At 38.2% G+C, this 20,372-nt stretch overlaps 1 protein-coding gene across 1 annotated transcript in view; it reads left to right on the forward strand.

Moving 5' to 3' along the window:
- The window catches only part of LOC141438811 (muscle calcium channel subunit alpha-1-like), an 85,024-nt gene that overhangs the window by 60,107 nt on the left and 4,545 nt on the right, over positions 1 to 20,372 (forward strand). The window contains exons 33-42 of the mRNA XM_074102789.1: positions 11,743 to 11,918; positions 13,178 to 13,275; positions 14,080 to 14,168; positions 14,767 to 14,907; positions 15,544 to 15,709; positions 16,295 to 16,303; positions 17,585 to 17,750; positions 19,003 to 19,108; positions 19,729 to 19,807; positions 20,199 to 20,291. Of these exons, the coding sequence (XP_073958890.1) occupies positions 11,743 to 11,918; positions 13,178 to 13,275; positions 14,080 to 14,168; positions 14,767 to 14,907; positions 15,544 to 15,709; positions 16,295 to 16,303; positions 17,585 to 17,750; positions 19,003 to 19,108; positions 19,729 to 19,807; positions 20,199 to 20,291 (1,123 nt within the window). The remainder of the gene's footprint in view (positions 1 to 11,742; positions 11,919 to 13,177; positions 13,276 to 14,079; positions 14,169 to 14,766; positions 14,908 to 15,543; positions 15,710 to 16,294; positions 16,304 to 17,584; positions 17,751 to 19,002; positions 19,109 to 19,728; positions 19,808 to 20,198; positions 20,292 to 20,372) is intronic.

Raw genomic sequence — 20,372 nt, forward strand, 5'->3', positions numbered from 1 at the left:
TCCTATAAATATAAACTAGGTTGGTACTTAACAGATTCGTTATGGTAGGTATAAAAAAAGATTTACATTCAAGCCAATGTTCAATAAGATATATTCTTTGAGTCTGATCTTTAACATAGATTTACTTAGTTTTGGACTTTGTCTAGTAAGCTAATTTTATTAAACAATTTTGGTACTGTGAACTTCTTTTGCCATAATACTTTTTATTTTTTGGCTGTACGAGCTTTTTTCTCTCTTACACTCCTTGTATTATTATTTATTACAATTTGTCTTGATTCATCATATTCCTAATTGGTCATATTCCTAATTCAACACTTTGCTAACTGTTCATATTAATAACTCGTCATATTCCTGATTTGTCATATTCCTTACTCGCCATACCATGTACATTTGCCTGCACAAAATTAATTATAATATTTAAATCCTCTGTGTTAAATGATAAATCATAATACAGTGCCAGAAACAGATCAAAGTTTTTATTTGACAAAATCTTAGTTGGTTAGGTTAAGGTTATTTTTTTATGATCACCCAGAACCGATTCGGGGCACATCGGTTCTGGTTATTTAACGGTTCTGGGTGATCATAAAAAAAATACCTTAACCTAACCGACGGTAAGCACGTGTTCGTAATTTCATTTGACTGTAGAATGACGAGTTAAGAATATGATGAATCAGGACTAGGAATATGATCAGTTAGGAAAGTGTCGAATCAGGAATAGGACCAATTAGGAATATGACGAATCAGCAACGAATCTTTATTACTAATTATTAATTTATACACATCACTGTAATAATGCTCTGGGTAATCCTAAAGGCACGTGACTTTTTTATCTACGGGTAGGGTTTTATTTACAGGGATACCTACTCAGTCAAATGAACCTAACAATCCACTGAAATACTCCAAAACAATTTAAAGACTCGTTTTTGATGCGTTGTTGAACTAAGTAAAAGTTTAGAATCGCTTACATGCGTTTGGCATGATTTTAAAAATCATCATCATCATCTCAGTGGTAGGATGTCTACTGTTGGGCATAGGCCTCCCCATAAACCTCCAGTTGCCTGGGTTGGAAGCGGCTTGCATCCGTGGACCCGCGACTTTAACTAGGTCTTCCATCCATCTCGTTGCCAATCCGCGGTCTCCAGGTTCAAAAAAGCCAGCAGTGGATGCACGAATTTTAACAATGTAATAATCTTTTTAGAGGGACGTATCTGGTATACGAGAACAACGAACCTAAGATAGAAGAGCGAGTGTGGTTGCTGCACAAGTGGAATTTTGACGACGTCCTCAATGGGATGCTTACACTTTTCACGGTGTCCACCTTCGAGGGGTGGCCAGGGTGAGTTGAACCCTACAGGGAATATTACAGATGTATAATATTTACGCCTAATGATTTAACTCATGGTCTCTGAAGCAGAGGATCGTGGGTTTAAAAACTGAGGTCCCACGTCAAAGTTTTTCGTTTATGCAGGAAATATTAAGTGGAGGAAAATCGCGAGGAAACCTCGATACGCTTGTGAAGCATTTTGATGGTGGGTATGAATGAACCCCACAGTATATTCATATATTTTTTTAGCTTGTTATCAGTTTCCATGGATTCCAATGAAGAAAACGAGGGCCCGGTGGAGAATGCCAGACCTTTGGTCGCCTTCTTCTACATCAGCTACATTATCGTTATTGCGTTTTTCATGGTAAGTAGATCTCATGCCGGCCATTACCTACCTTGGCACATGGCACGCACAGCTTTATCTCTGTTCATTGCGTGTTAGACTCAGGCCAGCGAAAACTGTCCACGCATTTTTTACGAAACTTTAATCTGGTACCATTTTTGAGACTGTCAAAATTTTCATATTGTCATTATAGCCCGGCTTAGATAATTTTGATACTTATGCTATAAGAAGTAAATAAATTATTTTCTGTTTAATTCAACCTCCTGCCATCCTCAAAATGCAAATGTTCTAAGAATATGTTAGAATTAAAATGTTAGAAGATTCAATGCCAATCTGGTCAAAATGGTCCAAAAATTGATGCGTATGGACTGTACGTAAATGGGCACTGACAAAGGTCATTAAATTTATCAAAAAACTCCTAAAGTGCATCATCATCATCAGCTTTCACACATTACTACCTACATGAATTTTGATGCAGCTTGAAGAGTCCCGAGTAGATGGAGAATTTAATATCTGGAAAATTTAAATAATATCTTAGTATCAACATCGTTTAATCAGTATACAGCAAGTGTTGTCATCCTCATTTTTTTTAATTTGCCGCGGTTTTTCGTGGACAGCTTTCGCTGGCCAGAGTCTATGCCAGGTGTCCACTGCGCTGTGAATACCTAAACCGCGCAATGAACACAGCAGGGCTACTACGAAACCCGAAAGTCGAAGTTCGTGTCGTGCGGTCCCTCTGACACTTATACTATTTAAACGAGAGCGAGAGGGACGGTACGACACGAACTTCGAGTTTCGTAGTAGCCCTGCGGATTACGTTCGCCGCGCCAACCATTCGGGTGTAGGTACTTAGTCATGGCCATCTAAAATATCATCCACATACATCAGAAGCCCACTAATTTCACTACAGATAGCTATTAGCCGAGTTTTGTTTTGTGTGAGTGAAGGTTGTGCGTATAAGTTGGATACACCATAAAATTAAATAAATTACTAAAAGAAATAAATAATAAACGTATCATGTGGCTATCGCAAAAAAAACAAAAAAACAAAAAGAAGAAGAAAGGAGTGCAGAAAACTGCTAGTTTTTTTTTAAAGTGACTGATAAGTTTGTTAGTAGTAGTAATTAACTAATTTATTCAAAACCAAACGTTAAGTAAGCTACCTGATCAGGCTTTATATTCTACTAATATTATACAGTCGAGTTCGTAAACTTCTGAGTAAAAATTTGTTCAAAAATATCTGAACACGCCTCTACGTCGTTAGCAATAGAGTCGTGTTCACATATTTTTGACCAATAAATATTTGCTCAGAAGTTTATGAACTCGACAGTATCTGTGTTAATTCTGTATGTCCTTATGTTTCAGGTTAACATCTTCGTAGGTTTTGTCATAGTGACATTTCAAAAGGAGGGTGAGCAGGAATTTAAAGACTGTGAACTGGATAAGAACCAAAGAAACTGTTTAGAATTTGCTCTTAAAGCAAAACCAATCAGAAGGTGAGCAACTAACATGTAGTGAATACAAGATATGCACGTGGCAGCGGTCGCTTGTTGTTTGACAGCATCCAGTGAGGAGCCATTCCATTCTAAAACTAAGTTTTCAGCACCAATATCTGACACAACAAGCGTGCATAAATATCTGATACGACTCTTATTTCTAGGGCCGGAAGGACGTGTAAGATATTTTTGCACGCTCCGCTGTGGCAGATATTAATGCTGGTGACTGTACGAGTAAAATTGTAGTAAAATTAAAATAGATAGTATCCACTAAAGGAAGTGTTCTGAAATGAATCATTCAAGCCTTTTTTATTGTGAGAGGGAGGCAAACGAGCAAGCGGGTCATCTGATGGGAAATGATCATCACCGCCCATGAGTACCAACTCTACTTAAGCCTGGTAACGTACTCGTATGCCACTCGGATTATATTCGTGCCATGAAAACCCGATTTAAGAAAGGTTTCTTATTAAAAAAAAGTCTAAATACAACGCATTGTTAAAATATCCACAATAGCGTTACGAGAGCTTGCTGTTGCTACGATATTGAACTTTTAGAAGGACCCTAAATTAAAGTCGAAGTCAAAACCGAAAATACAAACTGAAACATAGATGCACAGAAAAACCAGAAAAATAGACCAGCGCTGGGAATCGAACCCAGGTCCTCGGCATGCCATGCCACGTGCTATACCACTACACCACCACTGGAACCACCCACGCCCATAGCACGTGGCACGGAATGTCGAGGACGTGGGTTCGATTCCCAGCGCTGGTCTATTTTTCTGGGTGTTCTGTGCATCTCTGATTCAGTTTGTATTTTCGATATAGGTTTTACGGGAAACCGTAAAAGTAACACAATTTGGAGTTGAAATAAAAAATACAAAAAGACTCAAAAAAAAACAATCTTAATTTTAATCAAAGTCAAAGTAAAAATATCTTTATTCAATTAAGGCTATAACAAGCACTTATGAATGTAAAAAAAAATGTACTTTCGGTTCGGAAAAACCTCTGTTGAGAAGAATCCGGCAAGAAACTCAACGAAGTATATTTTTTTTAAAACAGATTTACAATATTATTAAATCACAAGTATTTAACACAACTTTATTTTTAACACAGTAGGTTTGAAGGGATCGCTAATGCGGATCGGAATTATTTCCAAATATCCCTATCCATGATATCATTATAATCATTAACTTTATAATACGCCTTAGATATTAATGTCTTCTTGACAATAGATCCGATTGTTGAAGAAAGATGAAAGTTTCGATTGTAGTCTCTATCACCAATATCTGACACAACGTGCATATATATCTGATACGACTCTATTTCTAGAGCATAGGTAGGACGTGTTGCGTTTTAGATATTTTTGTACGTTTCGCTGTGGCGGAAACGAATGTAGGTGCTTATGCTGTAATTAATATAACATGTACATGTTTTTTTAGATACATTCCAAAGCACCGAATACAGTATAAAACCTGGTGGTTTGTGACGTCAGAGCGGTTCGAGTACGTCATATTTTTCTTCATCGTGATAAACACCATCGCCCTGATGATGAAGTTCCATGGATCATCTCCTGAATATAAAAAGGTAAATATGTGTTGGTGTTCAATAAAGAGTTATTGTATTGTATTGTAAACGAGCCAATAGAGAATATTACTGCAATTTTCTGCCGTCAGACTGCAGCACTAGCACAAAACATTGCATTGACATCTATGTAGGTACCTTACGGCACTAGACAGGCTGTTTGGAACAAAACGCGCGGCGCATCTATAATCAATATTATTTTGACACAAACCCTGTCACGGACATCAAAAAACTATAAGTAGTGAAAGGTTTACGAATCCGCGCTGTGAACAAATTTTGTGCGCCGTTTTTATGTAAGAAACATGGAGTCTATACAAACGATGACGATGCTTAAATGCCATAATATTGTATTATTTCTATTACATTTTGTAAATATAGCTCTATCGTTACTATCGATGTAAATATCATGTTATTTTGTTATTTGTAACTTATAAATATATCATGATTTCTATAGGTACTAATACTCTTTGGTCATGATCTGTCATGGTCACAAAATATAAAGAGAACTGACGTTGTCTTGTCATGGAGGTTTTCGCTAGTGTCGCCCCCTGCGCAGAGCTTTGCCTAATATGCCCTATTGCAAGGAATATATATAACTTCAAATGGACCTGAGATACTAACGCCATCTAGCGATATTTTGCCTGCGAAAAACCTTAATTTGAAGTGTCTTATTTTTGGTCAAAGTCGACATCAACTAACAACCAAATCAAGACACTTGACCATGACAAGTACCTTGACAGGGAATGTTTGTGGTAAGCTCACCGGCTTCAGATGGCGTTAATGCTTTTCATGGCTGATTGATAAGATATGTTAGTTAACGTCAATTGTGAGATGTACATAATTTTTTTCTGTTATTTTATTTTTGCCCTATGGGCCAATGTGACAAATTTGTACGATCCGTTTCACATCAACTTACAAGAAAAAAAAGACACTTGACTACGTATCAGGTCAAATTACGGCTGTCGTAAAAGTGGACTATGTCGAAGGCACACGGCTACTTTGGTCTATCAAATAAATTGTAATAGAATGGTCGCAAGATGAATATCAGAGCATGTTCGTCTCCATTACTGTCGCGATGCTTACTGCCATGTCATGGAATCGAGTATTTCGCCAACAATATTTTATTTACTGGGACCTCCTGACAATATTGAACTAAGAAATCTAGATTCACTTTATATTTGTTCGAATCTAAAGATGTAGGTACTGATAGATAGATAATACGGTATACTCCTTTATATTATTATGAAAAATATAGATATACAGATAGTGTTTAGCGAAGAGAAAATTTAAATCGGTTGAAAATTGGATTTATAGTGATTTTTTGAAAAATCTATATACCTGTCTCTTTCTCAAACGCTTTTCTTTATGCAGCAAGTATGGCGGTACTGGCGTGTGACGTCACATGCCAGTATGTCTTTCTCTGTCTAATCTTGAATTTCAAACCTTTATAACTTTGTTATTTGTAAAGGTAGCTTAGAAATTGTTTTTCTATTCAATAACAGGCATTTGTAGTTTTAATTTATAAAACGTATACAAAATAGTCAAATACCGTATTCATGGTCATCGAATTTTAAAAAACTTTTTCTACTTTATCGGAGAAAAAGTGCTTTTTCATGCTGATTTTGAAGGAGAAAAAAAACCTTTTCGAGCTTGTGAGGTGTTTCCTGTATGATTTTTGTGGTTTGTGGGTGGATTTGACTGTTTCGGTTGTAACAAAGTACCTATTGTCTTTTGATTTCTGTTGCAGGGCCTGGATTTTTTGAACATGATTCTGACAACAGTATTTATGCTTGAATTCGTGTTTAAACTTTCAGCGTTTAAATTTAAAGTAAGTTTCAACACTTGAGAAAGTTTTTTTTTTAAAAAACGGAAACGACTTTCTGGTGTTTTAAATAAAAATCTTTTTAATTTAACAAAGTAATGCATGTTTGTTTGTTTTGGTTAAATCTTACAAGCGAAATACAACTTGTAAGATTCAACCTCCTCTAATCCTGAGATTGTTTTGAAATTTGGTATAGATTATTATTTTAGACAAAAATGTAGGCACAAAAAGTACCAACAGTGTAAAATTAAGTATTAAACAAAATTGACAAAAACACATTTCTTTTACAGAACTATTTTGGTGATGCATGGAACACAACTGATTTCATTTTAGTTATTGGCAGCCTTATTGATATTTTAATGACTCAAATCCTCGAACAAGATACTGTAAGTATTGGATATCAATGCAGTGCGATTTCATTTAAATGTGAAAGTAACTCCGTCAGTCTATCAGTCTGTCTGTTACTCCTGGAAGCGCTAAAATAATTAACATCAAATTCGTTATGGATGTAGGTAACAAGGAAAGAACCTAGGATAGTTTTTATCCCAAAAAATTACATAGGTTTCGCCGATAGCGCTAAGTAAATTCCTGGCAGATGAAATCGCGGGAAAATTTGGTTAATTTTAAATTTGTTCCATTTTCAGTCAGGTCCTGGTGGTGGCGCCAAGAGCTTGGAAAGTGGGAGTTCCTTCCTCAAATACATTACCTTTTTTCGTCTGTTCCGTGCCATGCGACTGATCAAATTGCTCTCCCGAGGAGAACGCATACGCACCCTCCTGTGGACTTTCATCAAGTCATTCCAGGCCCTTCCATATGTGGCGCTGCTGATTGTACTTCTGTTCTTCATCTATGCTGTTGTCGGAATGCAGGTAAAAAACTTCATTATCATCATTATCATTTTTATCATCATCATCATCATCATCATCATCATCAACAACAACATAATCATTATCATCATCATTATTATCATAATCAGCCATAGGACGTCCACTGTTGGACATAAGTGGCCTGCGTTTGTCGTGAAACCGCGGCAAAACTGCCGCGAAGTAAAACTCAGTATATTATTATTATTGTTGCTACGACTGCAGCACATCGCACAGCTGCAGCTCATCATCATCATCGTCATCATTACTGTTGATTGTGGACTGTATTTAGATTTCATATCGGGTGAATAAATGAAACTCTTCTTTTAAATTGTAAATCAAAGTCTTCTAAGTGTCTTGTGAGAGTGTTCGATGGCGAGTGAGTAGGTCGGGTCGGGTCTTCAAGCAGGGCGGGGATGCCGCTCGGGTTTTTGCCCCTTTCGGCGATTCAGGCGCCGGCCACAATATGCGCCGGGTCACTGGGGTTGGGCCGGTTGGCCCCGTGTGTCGAGTCCGGTGTCATTTAGCCGCCTGCGAGATCAAGCCGCCGGATGGGACCCCGTTCGGGGAGGTCCAGCGAGCGATCGTCAGCTGGCGGCAAGGTAGTCTAGTCCAGTGTCGTCATCCGGGGTGGGCGGGGTGCCTGCGCGCACGAGGTCGCGCGGCAGTCCTTCTTGTCGGCGGTCGGCGGTGATAGGCGCTAGCTCGCTCAAGTGGCGAAAGCGCGACCTATCCGCGCGACCGAACATCCTTGTCGCAGGTCTTCGATGAACCGGCCCAGGGGTTCTACGCCTAGGTCCCGAGCTATCACTTCGTTCCGCACGTAGCGGGGAGTGAGTAGGATTATGCGCGCGCGGTATTTAAATATTGTCGCTCACGCGCAAGGGAGGGGAGCACGGCCGATCATAATCGAACCCAGGAAGCCAGGAAAGGATTGTGTAATGTTGAGTGGGGATAGTGTGTGTAAGTTCGTGTTACTGTATAGTGTAGCCTGACAAATGCATTTATTTTCATAAAAACCTTATATCTATTACATGACACATAATTAATAAAATATACAGGTAAACAAACACAAATCAACAATCACAATAAAAATAGGAAAATAAAGGAAACAAAAACAAAACAAATTCTTATTTATAATATCTATAATTTACAATATCTTAACCTATTTCCGACAATTATTATAAATGCGATAAATATAAATCTTTCACGCTAAAACGACTGCAAGGGTTTGAATGGAATTCGGTGTACTAACTGGATCTCAGAAATAACACACGCCTACTTTTGAGCGAGCATATCAAATCCCGAAATCTCAGCCACAAAGTCTAAAGAAATTATATTTAGTAGGTACGAGTGTTCTTAATAGGTAGGCTTCCTATTAGATGGATATTGCGTAAGTGTGGGCTATACTGGTGGATCATGCATAATGGCGTCTTGTCCTTCATTGTGGTTGTCTATGAGGTAGAACTTTGTTCAACAGTGGACGTTTTCCGGCCGATTATGATAACGTTCTTATAACGATAATGAAGATTACGACGAAGTTTTTGTTCTCTTTAGGTGAACACAATAAAATAATCTGAACTGATAACTGTTTGTTTTCACTTTCAGCTGTTTGGTAAAATTGACAATGATAAGGATGTCATAACAGATAACAATAATTTCCGAGATTTCGGAAGTGCTTTGATGGCCCTCTTCAGGTCTGCTACTGGTAAGAAAACATACATTCATACCAAAAAAATTCAACCAAATAATTGTAGTTCATAAGATACCTTTTATTTTTCATGCATTACTTTATTTATTATTTTCCATTATATTTTTTTAGTTTTATTGATTTATTTTGATTGATTTGATCTACAGTACGTTTATTATGTATTTATTTATAACAAAAAGCAATAAAACACAATACATTTAACAATTAAAAATATGACTATGTACAAAAAATATATAACCTAGCCTAACCTATAAATAAAAAATCCCTCCTAGGTCACCGTCGCTGTTCATTGTGCCCAGAAGGCTGACAGCATTCCCGCGTTGTATCGCGAGGCTAATCCTTTGCCCAAAATAGCTGCCAGCCCTCTGGTCACCTGAAACATCAATGAGGCGCGCGGATATCTCTCGCGATTTCGCGTGCGCCTGGCCCCCACGGCCCTAGGATCTCAACACCAAACGGCGCACAAATAGAGCTCTCCCCAAGGGCTGCATATTTGCGCCGTTTGAGCTGTTCCGCTATTGCTGCTGCGGCGCCGGCCATGGAGGACGTCGCGAAGGAGCTAGCGTGTCGACACAGGTGGCGTCCCGTACATGTGTCTTACCTTGCTTCCACGGAACGAGTGTCATACCGTCTGGCCGCTTACCATCGTCGCGTGCGATACCGTTCAGCTCTAAAATAGCCGGCACGTTGACGGTAGCAAGGGCCCTCCGGATGACGTCGTTGAGGGAAGCATGGCGGGACAGGCGGCCAGCGCTCCTTTGGCAAGATAGACCGTGGTGACCTAAGATGTCTACTTTTGAGCCACAGCGACAGTGATGTAACTCGTTCACCTTAGTACCCAGCCGCAGGTTTACGGAAAGTGTAAGGGTTGTCCTGTCCAAAAGTGTGCCGATGTTTTTAGATGGAAGTGCATGTAACCAGAGCCCAGATTCTTTTTGAGATACAGCCAAAAGACGAGCACGCTCTGCTGGGCTTTGGGTAGTATCCAGGAGCTCCTTGAATGCTACCTTGCATTGCGGCTTGTCCCAAAGTTTTTGAAATTTGAATGATATGGGTAACTGGGTGGAGGGACAGGCCGAGAACCAAGCAGTTTTGGCCTCATCCAGGCACACAATATCCAGGTTATCAGCAGATTGGCTGATGATGTTGTTAACCAGGGCTTGCGTGCTATGGTTGGAGGACAAAAATGCCGGAAGTGCGACATTAGAGATCTGATTCATAAGATTAAGAAAAAAAATACACTGGCTGTGTTTCCACCGGAGACGTGTGAGGATGTGTTGCGAGAAATGTGTTTGTCATGAACCAATGAGGGCTATCGTTTTTTGTCTTTTTAGATGGCACCACTGTTGCGTGAGGTTTTTAAGTGTGGCTTTCAAAGTCTGTTATTACGGGCGTGAAAACAAAATTTAGATTAAAATCATATTTAATACACATTAAAACCGTACCATAAAAATATCGAGCAAACACAGTGTTGCGTAGTCCCGTTTTGTTCGGAAAAAAAGGAAGGACAAAAGTTTCCGAAAGACAAAACTGTCTCAAAACACTGACATTCATTGCCCCGTAACGCATAATTTCCATAATTAATTTCAGGTAATGCAAAATATCCCCAAAATTATTCTAATTATAAATAAACCCGCGTAGCTCACCCAAAAACTATGAGATTTGACATTTCGGAGACCTCACGCTACACTAGCGCCTCTAGCGGCGAATTCATACGCTAAAGCCCTCATTGAAACGCTTCATTTACTTAGACACTTGTCCCACTGCCGACGATGAGCGAGAAGCGAGTAGAGCGAGTAACTAGAAACGAGTGGGTGAGCAGCGAGAAGCGAGTGTAGTTTTGTCGCTGGCTGTAAGCGAGTGTTCGAGTGCGACGGGCGATTACTCGCTCCACTCGACTCGCTCGTGCGGGGCGGCCGCCAAGCTGACATCGCTGAACGAGTATCTATAGCTCAGCGAGTTTTATAGCTCTTGTCGCTGCGACAAAAGATGTAAGAGCGAGCTCTCGCCGACAGTGTGAACAGCCAGCGATCAACTATTAATATATGTGTCTCTTTTACTGACACACGATCTTATATCTATTGCTCGTTTCTTGAGCGATAAAATAGTCGATAGCCAATGGTTTCCTCGCTGGCGGTGAGACAACTGCCTTATCCTCGCTCAGCGAAACAGCTCGGCGGAGCGAGGATAGGTAAATTAAGCGTTTCTATTGGTTTATGACAAACACATTCCTCGCAACGCCTCCTCACATATCTCTGGTGGAAACTCAGCGTAAGGGCCTCCGTGAACTCGCCCGGGTGCACGGCTTGGATTGGCGCGGCGTGCTTGTTTCATGTCATCTCATAGAGCAGCGCTGTGTGGGGCCGGTCTTTGCTCTATTTAAACATATTGAACAGCACTCTGCGCGTACAAGTCGTGTAGGTACCATCAGCCAAATATGTGGTCTACCGCCCTAAAGTTAATAATGGTTAGCATGTCATAAAACAATAATGCCAATAGACGTGTCTGTCCCAGGAATACCATCTAATACCTGGAGATTTTTTATTGAGTTTAAAACACGTTAGTATTTATTTTTATCTTGTGACCACGACAACTTTTGAACAGGTGAAGCCTGGCAAGAGATTATGATGGCATTGTCTCCGAACATAAAGGAGAGGCCCAACGACCCCCCGGGATGCTACAACCCAGACAACAGCAACCAGACGGAGACAACTACCAACTGTGGGAACTGGCTCGCCTTCCCTTACTTCATATCGTTCTCTCTCCTTTGCACGTTCTTGGTAAGTTGATTGGACCGCCACTTTGTGCAATAAACGTTTTTCGAGCTGGCTCGGGTACTTTTATAAGATAAGCTGTCTGAATACAATTCTTCATAGGTTTTGTATGGCAATAGTGAACTGTGTACTCACTTCTTAGCAGTCAATAGACAAAAAACCGGCCAAGAGCGTGTCGTATTTCAGGATTTATATCAGGGTCATCATGTACAACCCTTTAGGTTAGGTTAGGTTAGTTTTATAAAAATCCTGAAATATTTACAGTTTCAGAAATATTAAACAGTTGGGAAATGAAAAGTTGCGAAATGAAACAGGTTGCCAAACGTTATTCGCCGAAACATTAGTAAACCACTTATCCGTTATAGTTTTCCTTAAAAGTTTAATATAATTTTGAACATGAAGTTCAGTAGTTTAATATACTTACTACCATCCTGAATTTTTTCAAATTTTTCCCTCCACCGGTTTAGATTTTAGAGGGGGGGGGGGGGACGCTCGATTTTCATGAAAATTTGCACTTTAAAGTTGAATATTTCGCAAACACATCACTGAATCGAACCCTCTAAGCTCTAATCTAAGCAAACCCCTAATGGTTTTAAAAGATCTATACAACGATACCCCACACTATAGGGTTAGATGAGAAAAAAAAAAATACCCCCACTTTACGTCTATGGGACAACATTTTTTTTTTATTTTTCATTGTACTTTGTTGGCATAGTTTACATATATATCCTTGCAAAATTAAAGCTTTCTAGCATTGATAGTCCCTGAGCAAAGCCGCGGACGGACGGACAGACAGACAGAAAGACATGGCGAAACTATAAGGGTTCCGTTTTTGCCATTTTGGCTCCGGAACACTAAAAAACGTAAGAACAATGGCATAGAGAATAAATGAGTAGAATATTATAGTATTTATTTATATATTATGGGTTTTATTATTAATAATTTTGATTTCTACTGACTGCTTGTTTTCGGCACTCACTTTAGAATGTCTGTATTGTTTTGGTTTCTAAATAATTGTCTGAAAAAGATCATTTTCAAAGAATAATATTATCGCCTATTGTCTATCTTGTTTTTATTTATTTATTTTTGTTAAGTTTGCATTTAGTTACTCCAAAATTAATTAAAAAAACATACCACGGGTTCATAACACTACTCTAGTTTTCTAGCTTAAAATTAAATATTTTTTACCGGAGTTGAGTCTTTGAAATATTGTTTCAAAGCGTCTACTGTTTGAACTTCACCCTTGATGAGATTTGTGATTTCAGATCATCAACTTATTCGTAGCCGTCATCATGGACAACTTCGACTATTTAACCAGAGACTGGTCGATCCTTGGACCCCATCATCTGGACGAGTTTGTCAGGTAGGTAATCCTTTAAGAAGTATCCTCGAAATTCTTGGTTCAGGACGTTGTCTAAATAGTCCCCTTAAACTCTCAACCATAACGCTTGTTATGTTAATGACTGTCATTGTTCCCTTTTTAACCTCCGAAGCAAAAAGAGGGGTGTTATAAGTTTTACGCCTGTCTGTCTATTTGTGACATCGTAGCTCTCAAACGGATGGGCCGACTTTTTTTTACGTCCTATTATTCCTTATTTATTATTCCTTTTTATTATTCCTTATTATTCCTTTACGACTTTTTATTCCTTGCGGTGGTTTTTAGTTATGTTTCATTAAATTACTTTCAGCTTTTTTTGAGATATTGAACTTTGAAACGACAATTTCGGAGGTTTTTCAACTGACTCGCATCTAAGTTGGTTATTTTATTAATTTTAAAATAGCAATTTTTTTCCTAATATTTCACATTAATTTTTGCAATCATTACTGTCGGCCATTCTCAATTTTCTCAAAAAAAGGCCGTGGTGGCCTAGTAGTCATCGCCTCTGAAGCAGAGGATCGTGGGTTCAAACCCCAGCTCGCACCTCTGAGTTTTTCGAAATTCATGTGCGAAATTACATTTGAAATTTACCACGAACTCTACGGTGAAGGAAAACATCGTGAAGAAACCTCCACAAACCTGCAAAGCAATTGAATTCAGTTCCCAATCCGCATTGGGCCCACGTGGGAACTCTACGGCCCAAGCCCTCTCATTCTGACAGGAGGTTTGTGCCCAGCGCAGTGAGACGTATATAGGCTGGAATGATGATTATAATGTTGGATTTTACAGATTATGGAGTGAATATGACCCGGATGCGAAGGGAAGAATCAAGCATTTGGATGTCGTGACCTTACTAAGGAAGATTAGCCCTCCGTTAGGTACGACTTACTACATACATAACTTATTAAATACAGACCAATAAACCATCTTCAAATAATGGTAACTACATCGCTTGTATCTGCACATAATGTGCATGCATGACGGATGGATGAACTTGTTCTTTGTAGAACTGAATCAACAAACTTTTCGAACCGTGGTAAAACAAGATTTCGGGCGCCCTTAGCACCCCCCTGGATCCTCCTTCCCCACTCCTTCCATAGGCAACTAAAAAAGAATATTGCCTTTTTAATAATAAAGACCAAAAAGTCAAAGTAAAGTGGAAAGTGCAGCTTGAAAATTAGCATTCATTATAAAAATATAGCAGATCATGCATGTCCTTATTTTAGCGTAGACAGTCTTTAAATATCTATCTTCTTGATTATCCTAAATACAAAGTAGGTGGTAATACACAGCTCAAAGAACAGGCAAGTAGAAGTGGCGATGGACGGGCCACATCGCGAGAGTTGCAGGCGCCCAATAGACGCAAGTGGCGAGTTGTCGTTCAATGTGGCGTTTTAAGGGGGATCTTGATCTTGTTCAACGGTTGACGTCTTTCGGCTGATTACGTGGATAATACGCATTAATATTGTTCTACAGGTTTCGGCAAACTCTGTCCTCAACGTACTGCGTTCAAGCGACTGGTTTCCATGAACATGCCTTTAAACTCTGATGGTACCGTCAACTTCAATGCTACACTTTTTGCTGTTGTGCGGACGCAATTACAGATAAAAACTACAGGTAAATTCTTATCTTGTCATTTTGAAAAGCGTTTCTCTGGTCATTGCGTGGATACTCACCGCTAAAGGTGGTCTTCCAAGGGTCAGAGATAACTACATAACTTCGAATTAGAGTTCGTGTGGTGTCGGGTTAGAATTACACCTCTCCATTTCTTCCGTGGACGTCGTAAGAGGCGACAGAGGATATAGGTTAAGGTATACCGTAGGCGACAGGCTAGCAACCTGTCACTATTGTACCGTTTTTGTCAAACTTAAAACCAAAAATTGCTAAAAGTGGCTCCGAAGCGGTAACGTTTCGTGTGCTCTGCCTACCCCATTTGGGAATACAGGCGTGATGTTTGTGTGTGTGTGTGTGTGTGTGTGTTCGAGTTAAGGGCTACCCCAGGGTAATATGAACGTGGGTGAATGTGGGTGTATGTAACCGTCATTCATAATCCAGGGCTAAAATAACGCACCATAGGTACCCCGTTTTAGCGTCCTTACTAAGCAGACGAATTTGATATTGAAGTAAAGTATTAGCGTTCTCTAGCGCTAAATTTATCCAATGGTAACTGGAATTTAAAAAATCTTGGGATGAGTGCATTCCTTGACCCTGTCAAGTTTTCAGATAATTATACCATTGGTACTTTTCTTACAGGTGTCATAGATGACTGCAACACTGAACTCAGGGCGATCATCAAAAGGGTTTGGAAGAGAACCTCGAGCAAGCAACTAGACCAGGTGGTCCCTCCGCCCGGGGATCCCAACGAAATTACCGTCGGCAAGTTCTACGCCACTTTCCTTATACAGGACTACTTTAAGAGGTAAATCCACATTTCATCGTCTCCAGAAAATTTTGTAGAATTATAGTAAAGGAAAGGAAGTTCTGTAGAGGGCGGGGCTTGAGAAAGGAAGACGGTGTGTTTGTTTTGATATTAATGATGACGGACTTCTTTCTCTAACGTACAAAAAATTGTATAAATACCATAATTAACAAAGTCAGGGAAATATTTTACTGTTTTAAAATATGATTTCTAGGAATAGGGACTGAAAGGGGAAGAATAAAAATACGTACCTATGGTATTTGAAAACTGCAGAATAGAGAACAGTATTCAAATGTAGCTGTATGTAACCTTATTTTTTATTTTATAAAAAATTTAAGATTGTGTAATTCAATAAGGTTCTATAAGGTACATTCAATAGGTTTCTAGACAAAGCTACTTTTGATATTATTATACTCATAATCAGAATCATTAGAAACCATGCCTTTCATCACTATTAGAGTGATTATTATTTGCCGCCATCTTAGAGTAGATGATTATCATTATTGCGCAAATTGGCACCGAAAATTAGTAGTATTTGAATCAGTGTTTTAATTTCAATTATTAATTCATATTTTTATTTTATAGGAACCATGCGTAAGTTTTTTACAGTTATATGCATCTATCGATGATCGACGCGCTGTATTATTTGCTTTTCACCAGCAATTTGAGTTTGCTGAGAGTGCTGTTTTTGTATTTGCAGTGGGTTTTTCGGTCCTTGATTTTTTTAGATTTTATTTGGTCAATCAACATCATCTACGATTACTGTCACTGAAACGCTTTTTTGAGTTACTTTACCAACTGCATGTGATGGTGGAGAAAAACTTTAGCTGATATTGTATAATCTTGATCATGACTTAGACTTAATTTACTGGTAAAATGCGTGAAAATATTATCCAAATTCCTTCTGGATTTGTTTATGAAATGAAACAGAAATGAAATGGTTTAATTTGTCTTCGATTTTTTGTTTTTAATAAGTTATTGTCAAAATATTTTTTATCTAATGTCACATGCCGTTTTGAAAGTAAAAATATAGGTAGGATACCCGGTGGATTCATCATTTAGCTTTTTCGAGGATCAGGGTTTTTTTTAAAGCATGGTTTATAATTTTATGCTACCTTTGATTAAGTAGCATGTTTTCTCAGTGTACATCTTTTTGTCGTTTACAATCACTTGCTTTTCAACTGCACAATCTTTATTCTCACGTTTACTCTTTTGTTTTGAGTGTTTTGGCGTGATCAAAGTTTTTTTTTTAATTTATGCATGTTACTAAGTGACGATTAGTTTGCCTGTTTTTATTGATTAATTGTTTCATTGTGCATTTGATTGTAAATACGCGACACCGAGAAGACATGTTTTGAAAAGGAGATGTTATTTGGTGATGAATTTGGTTAGAATCACTTTCGTGTGGTTTAGTTTTGTCACTTAGTAGTGGATGTATAAATAATATTGTCGATTAAGATCGAGTGTGAAGATTTTAAGCTAAGAAATTATTTAGTAAAGTAGTTAAACTTCCTGTTAGTTAAGTAAGTACTTAAACTTCATAAATACGTCAGGGGAAATTTCTTTGAGTTAAACATCTTTTTGGCATCGCTAAAATAATTGTTATTATAATTGATAAAACGATCATTTAGCAACAACTAAGAGTATATTATTCAATATAGCCTATATAGCTTTCAAGGAAATATTTGTAACTATCTATTTCAAATGACTCATAATGGAGGGATGAATATGACCTGAACCTCAAGAGCTATATAATCGCTACTCTTAAATTACCTACTTTATAAAACAAACTCATTATTCTCAGATGAACACAAATATTGAACTAATAATAATAATAACGATAATGACGCAAATAATAATATTTTCGAACCCAAGGTTTAGGAAAAGAAAGGAGCAAGCAGCAGCGGAGTCAACTCAGACCAATCAGATGACGCTGCAAGCTGGTCTTCGGACTCTGCATGAAGCAGGACCGGAACTGAAGAGGACCATATCAGGGAATCTGGACGACCTGGTCACGGAGACTACGGAGCCTATGCATCGGGTAATTTTGAAAGCTTTTTGACCTCAACCAAGATGTTTTGGCGCGACATTAGCCTTACAACGTGACGATGCTTCTAGCCATTTTTTATATACCTGCGGCAGTATATGTAAGACTCACGTCAAATCTCGATTATTAGAATTTAAAACTTTATCGCAGTCAAGAAAAGATATAAATTTAGGTCGTTGGGTCTTACGACGACAGGATATTTTTTACCTCTAATTCAGTTTTAGTTTCATTTAACGCTCATAACCGTTTTGATGACTTCCTCCAAGTGCCCTGTCACAATTTTGCAGCCACATGTGCGTTTGTGGCACTTGATGAAATTTCAAGTTTGACAGCCAGCAGTGAATGCGTGAAATGCTTAAAAACTAGTTTTCTGCTTTGGATTCAAAATGATGGTTTTTGAATCATTTATGTTTTTTTTCTTGCTTGTTCTTGTTCCGACTGTATCATGTGATTGTGTTTTATCTGTTTATTTTTTTATTTATTTTATTTATTTATTCAAGAACAATATACATTGTGTTTGAAATCATAATGGGTACTAGACAAAAATGCATAACAATAGATCACCTATATAAGTTATAACATAATCAAAACAAAACAATAGAACATGCACACATAAAAACATCGTAAATCAAAAATTTCTAAAATGTCATTACAATTAATATTAATATATAAGAAGAAAAATGTCAATCAATAAATTTAATTCATTATAAAACAAAGTTTGCAATGTTAACTGTAGCACAAAAACGAATGCGTAAGAAATATTGTCCGCAGGTATGTAGCAGGCTAATGAGGGCTATCGTTTTTTGTCTCACTAGATGGCGCACTGTTGCGTGAGGTTTTTAAGTATGGCTTTCAAAGTCTGTTTTACGGGTGTGAAAACAAAGTTTAGATTAAAATTTAATACACCTTAAAACCGTACCATATAAATATCGAACATGCCACAGTGTTGCATAGTCCCCGTTTTGTTCGGGAAAAAGGGAGGACAAAGGTTTCCGAAAGACAAAACTGTCTCAAAACACAGACATTCATTGCCCCGGAACGCATATTTGCCATAATTAATTTCAGACATTGCAAAATATTCACAAAATTATTCTAATTATAAATAAACCCGCGTAGCTCACCCAAAAACTATGAGATTTGACATTTCGGAGACCTCACGCTACACTAGCGCCTCTAGTGGCGAATTCATACGCGATAGCCCTCATTGTAGTGGTATCCATTAAGTCGAATTGTTACATTGTTTCAGCGAAATCACACGCTGTTCGGCTCCGTGTGGACAAGTATCAGGATGTCGCGGCACAAACGTGACGGACACAGGTCGCAGAACACACCCAACACTGCTAAACTAAATAGTAAGTTGCATAAGTTTGGCAATCAATTCAAAATACGTGTTTGATGTTGGTAACTGTTCAGTCTGCGTAATATATTATGATGATTATAATGAGGCAATAGAGGCGGGAGGATTGAAAAACTAAATCAGTGACGAACCTATCGTATGTACGTGTGGTCGTAGAGTGGCATGGTAAAAGGTTGTAAATCAAAGATAGTCTGGCAAAAAAGAGTAGAAATTAAAAAGTGGCAACACTGTAGTGTCATCCCTTTCAAACCCTGTCAAACCAAAAAGGGAGGACACTAAAGTGTTGCCACTTTTTAATTTCTTTCTTTTTTGCCAGACTATACTAAGATCTTGTAAAATAAATTGAGAAAAAAATGATGCTGGTTACGGCTAGCGCAATATTCCAAATAGCAGTATCATCGCATCGCCTTTCCTGTTATAGCCATATACAGCCATATACAGGAGTACATATGCGTGCCTGTGTACGAACCTCTATGAATTTGTATTGAGCTAGTCGCTCAAAGACTAAAATTGTCGTGTGTCGAAGATTTGAGTAGCCTTGTATATGAAGGCATACGAATAAGAATAATGAACAATGGCAACCATGGTAAGTAATTTACAATTTGTTTTTCACAGATATGAGTCAAGGCCAGGACCTTGGCTCAATGATGAGGAGGGAATTAGGGATGGATGGGAAAATTCCAGAAGAAGAACCGTAAGTGCAGAGGTTTAGATTTGCAAATTTAACAGATGTTGAAGCATTTAACGGCTGTCAAAATGTATAAGCAAATATTCACGCCGTTAGCGAATGTACAGCCAAGTAAAAGAGAGGCATGCCGTATGTACCAAGGAAGTTACCATAATAATTTATTAAGAAAAAGTTCACTAGGGATTGCATTTGGAATGGTCTCGCATAACATTAATTAGTCATTGTTAAAAATCTTGGAGAAGTTGAATAATACCTCTAAATTTTAGACACAGTTAAATTTTATTTTCCAAAACAATGGTTAACTAAAGAACTAAAACTGAAAACAAAAACGTAAATAACATAAAATGGATTTTTCGGTAATACTGTACAATATTAGTATATATGTTTTTTTTTACAGAAAATACGAAGCAAATCACCAGAGCGATGAAGAAATTGCAATGGAACCGTTGCTTCAGGGCAAGGACTCGGAAAGGCTATTTCTTGCTATCGAGTGAGTTTTTGAACTATTTTATGGTAAACATGGTTTCATAAATATAAAAAATACAAGACAGGACAATGAAAGTAAATTAAA

Source organism: Choristoneura fumiferana, chromosome 19 (genome assembly GCF_025370935.1).
Source record: "Choristoneura fumiferana chromosome 19, NRCan_CFum_1, whole genome shotgun sequence".
NCBI lineage: Eukaryota > Metazoa > Arthropoda > Insecta > Lepidoptera > Tortricidae > Choristoneura > Choristoneura fumiferana.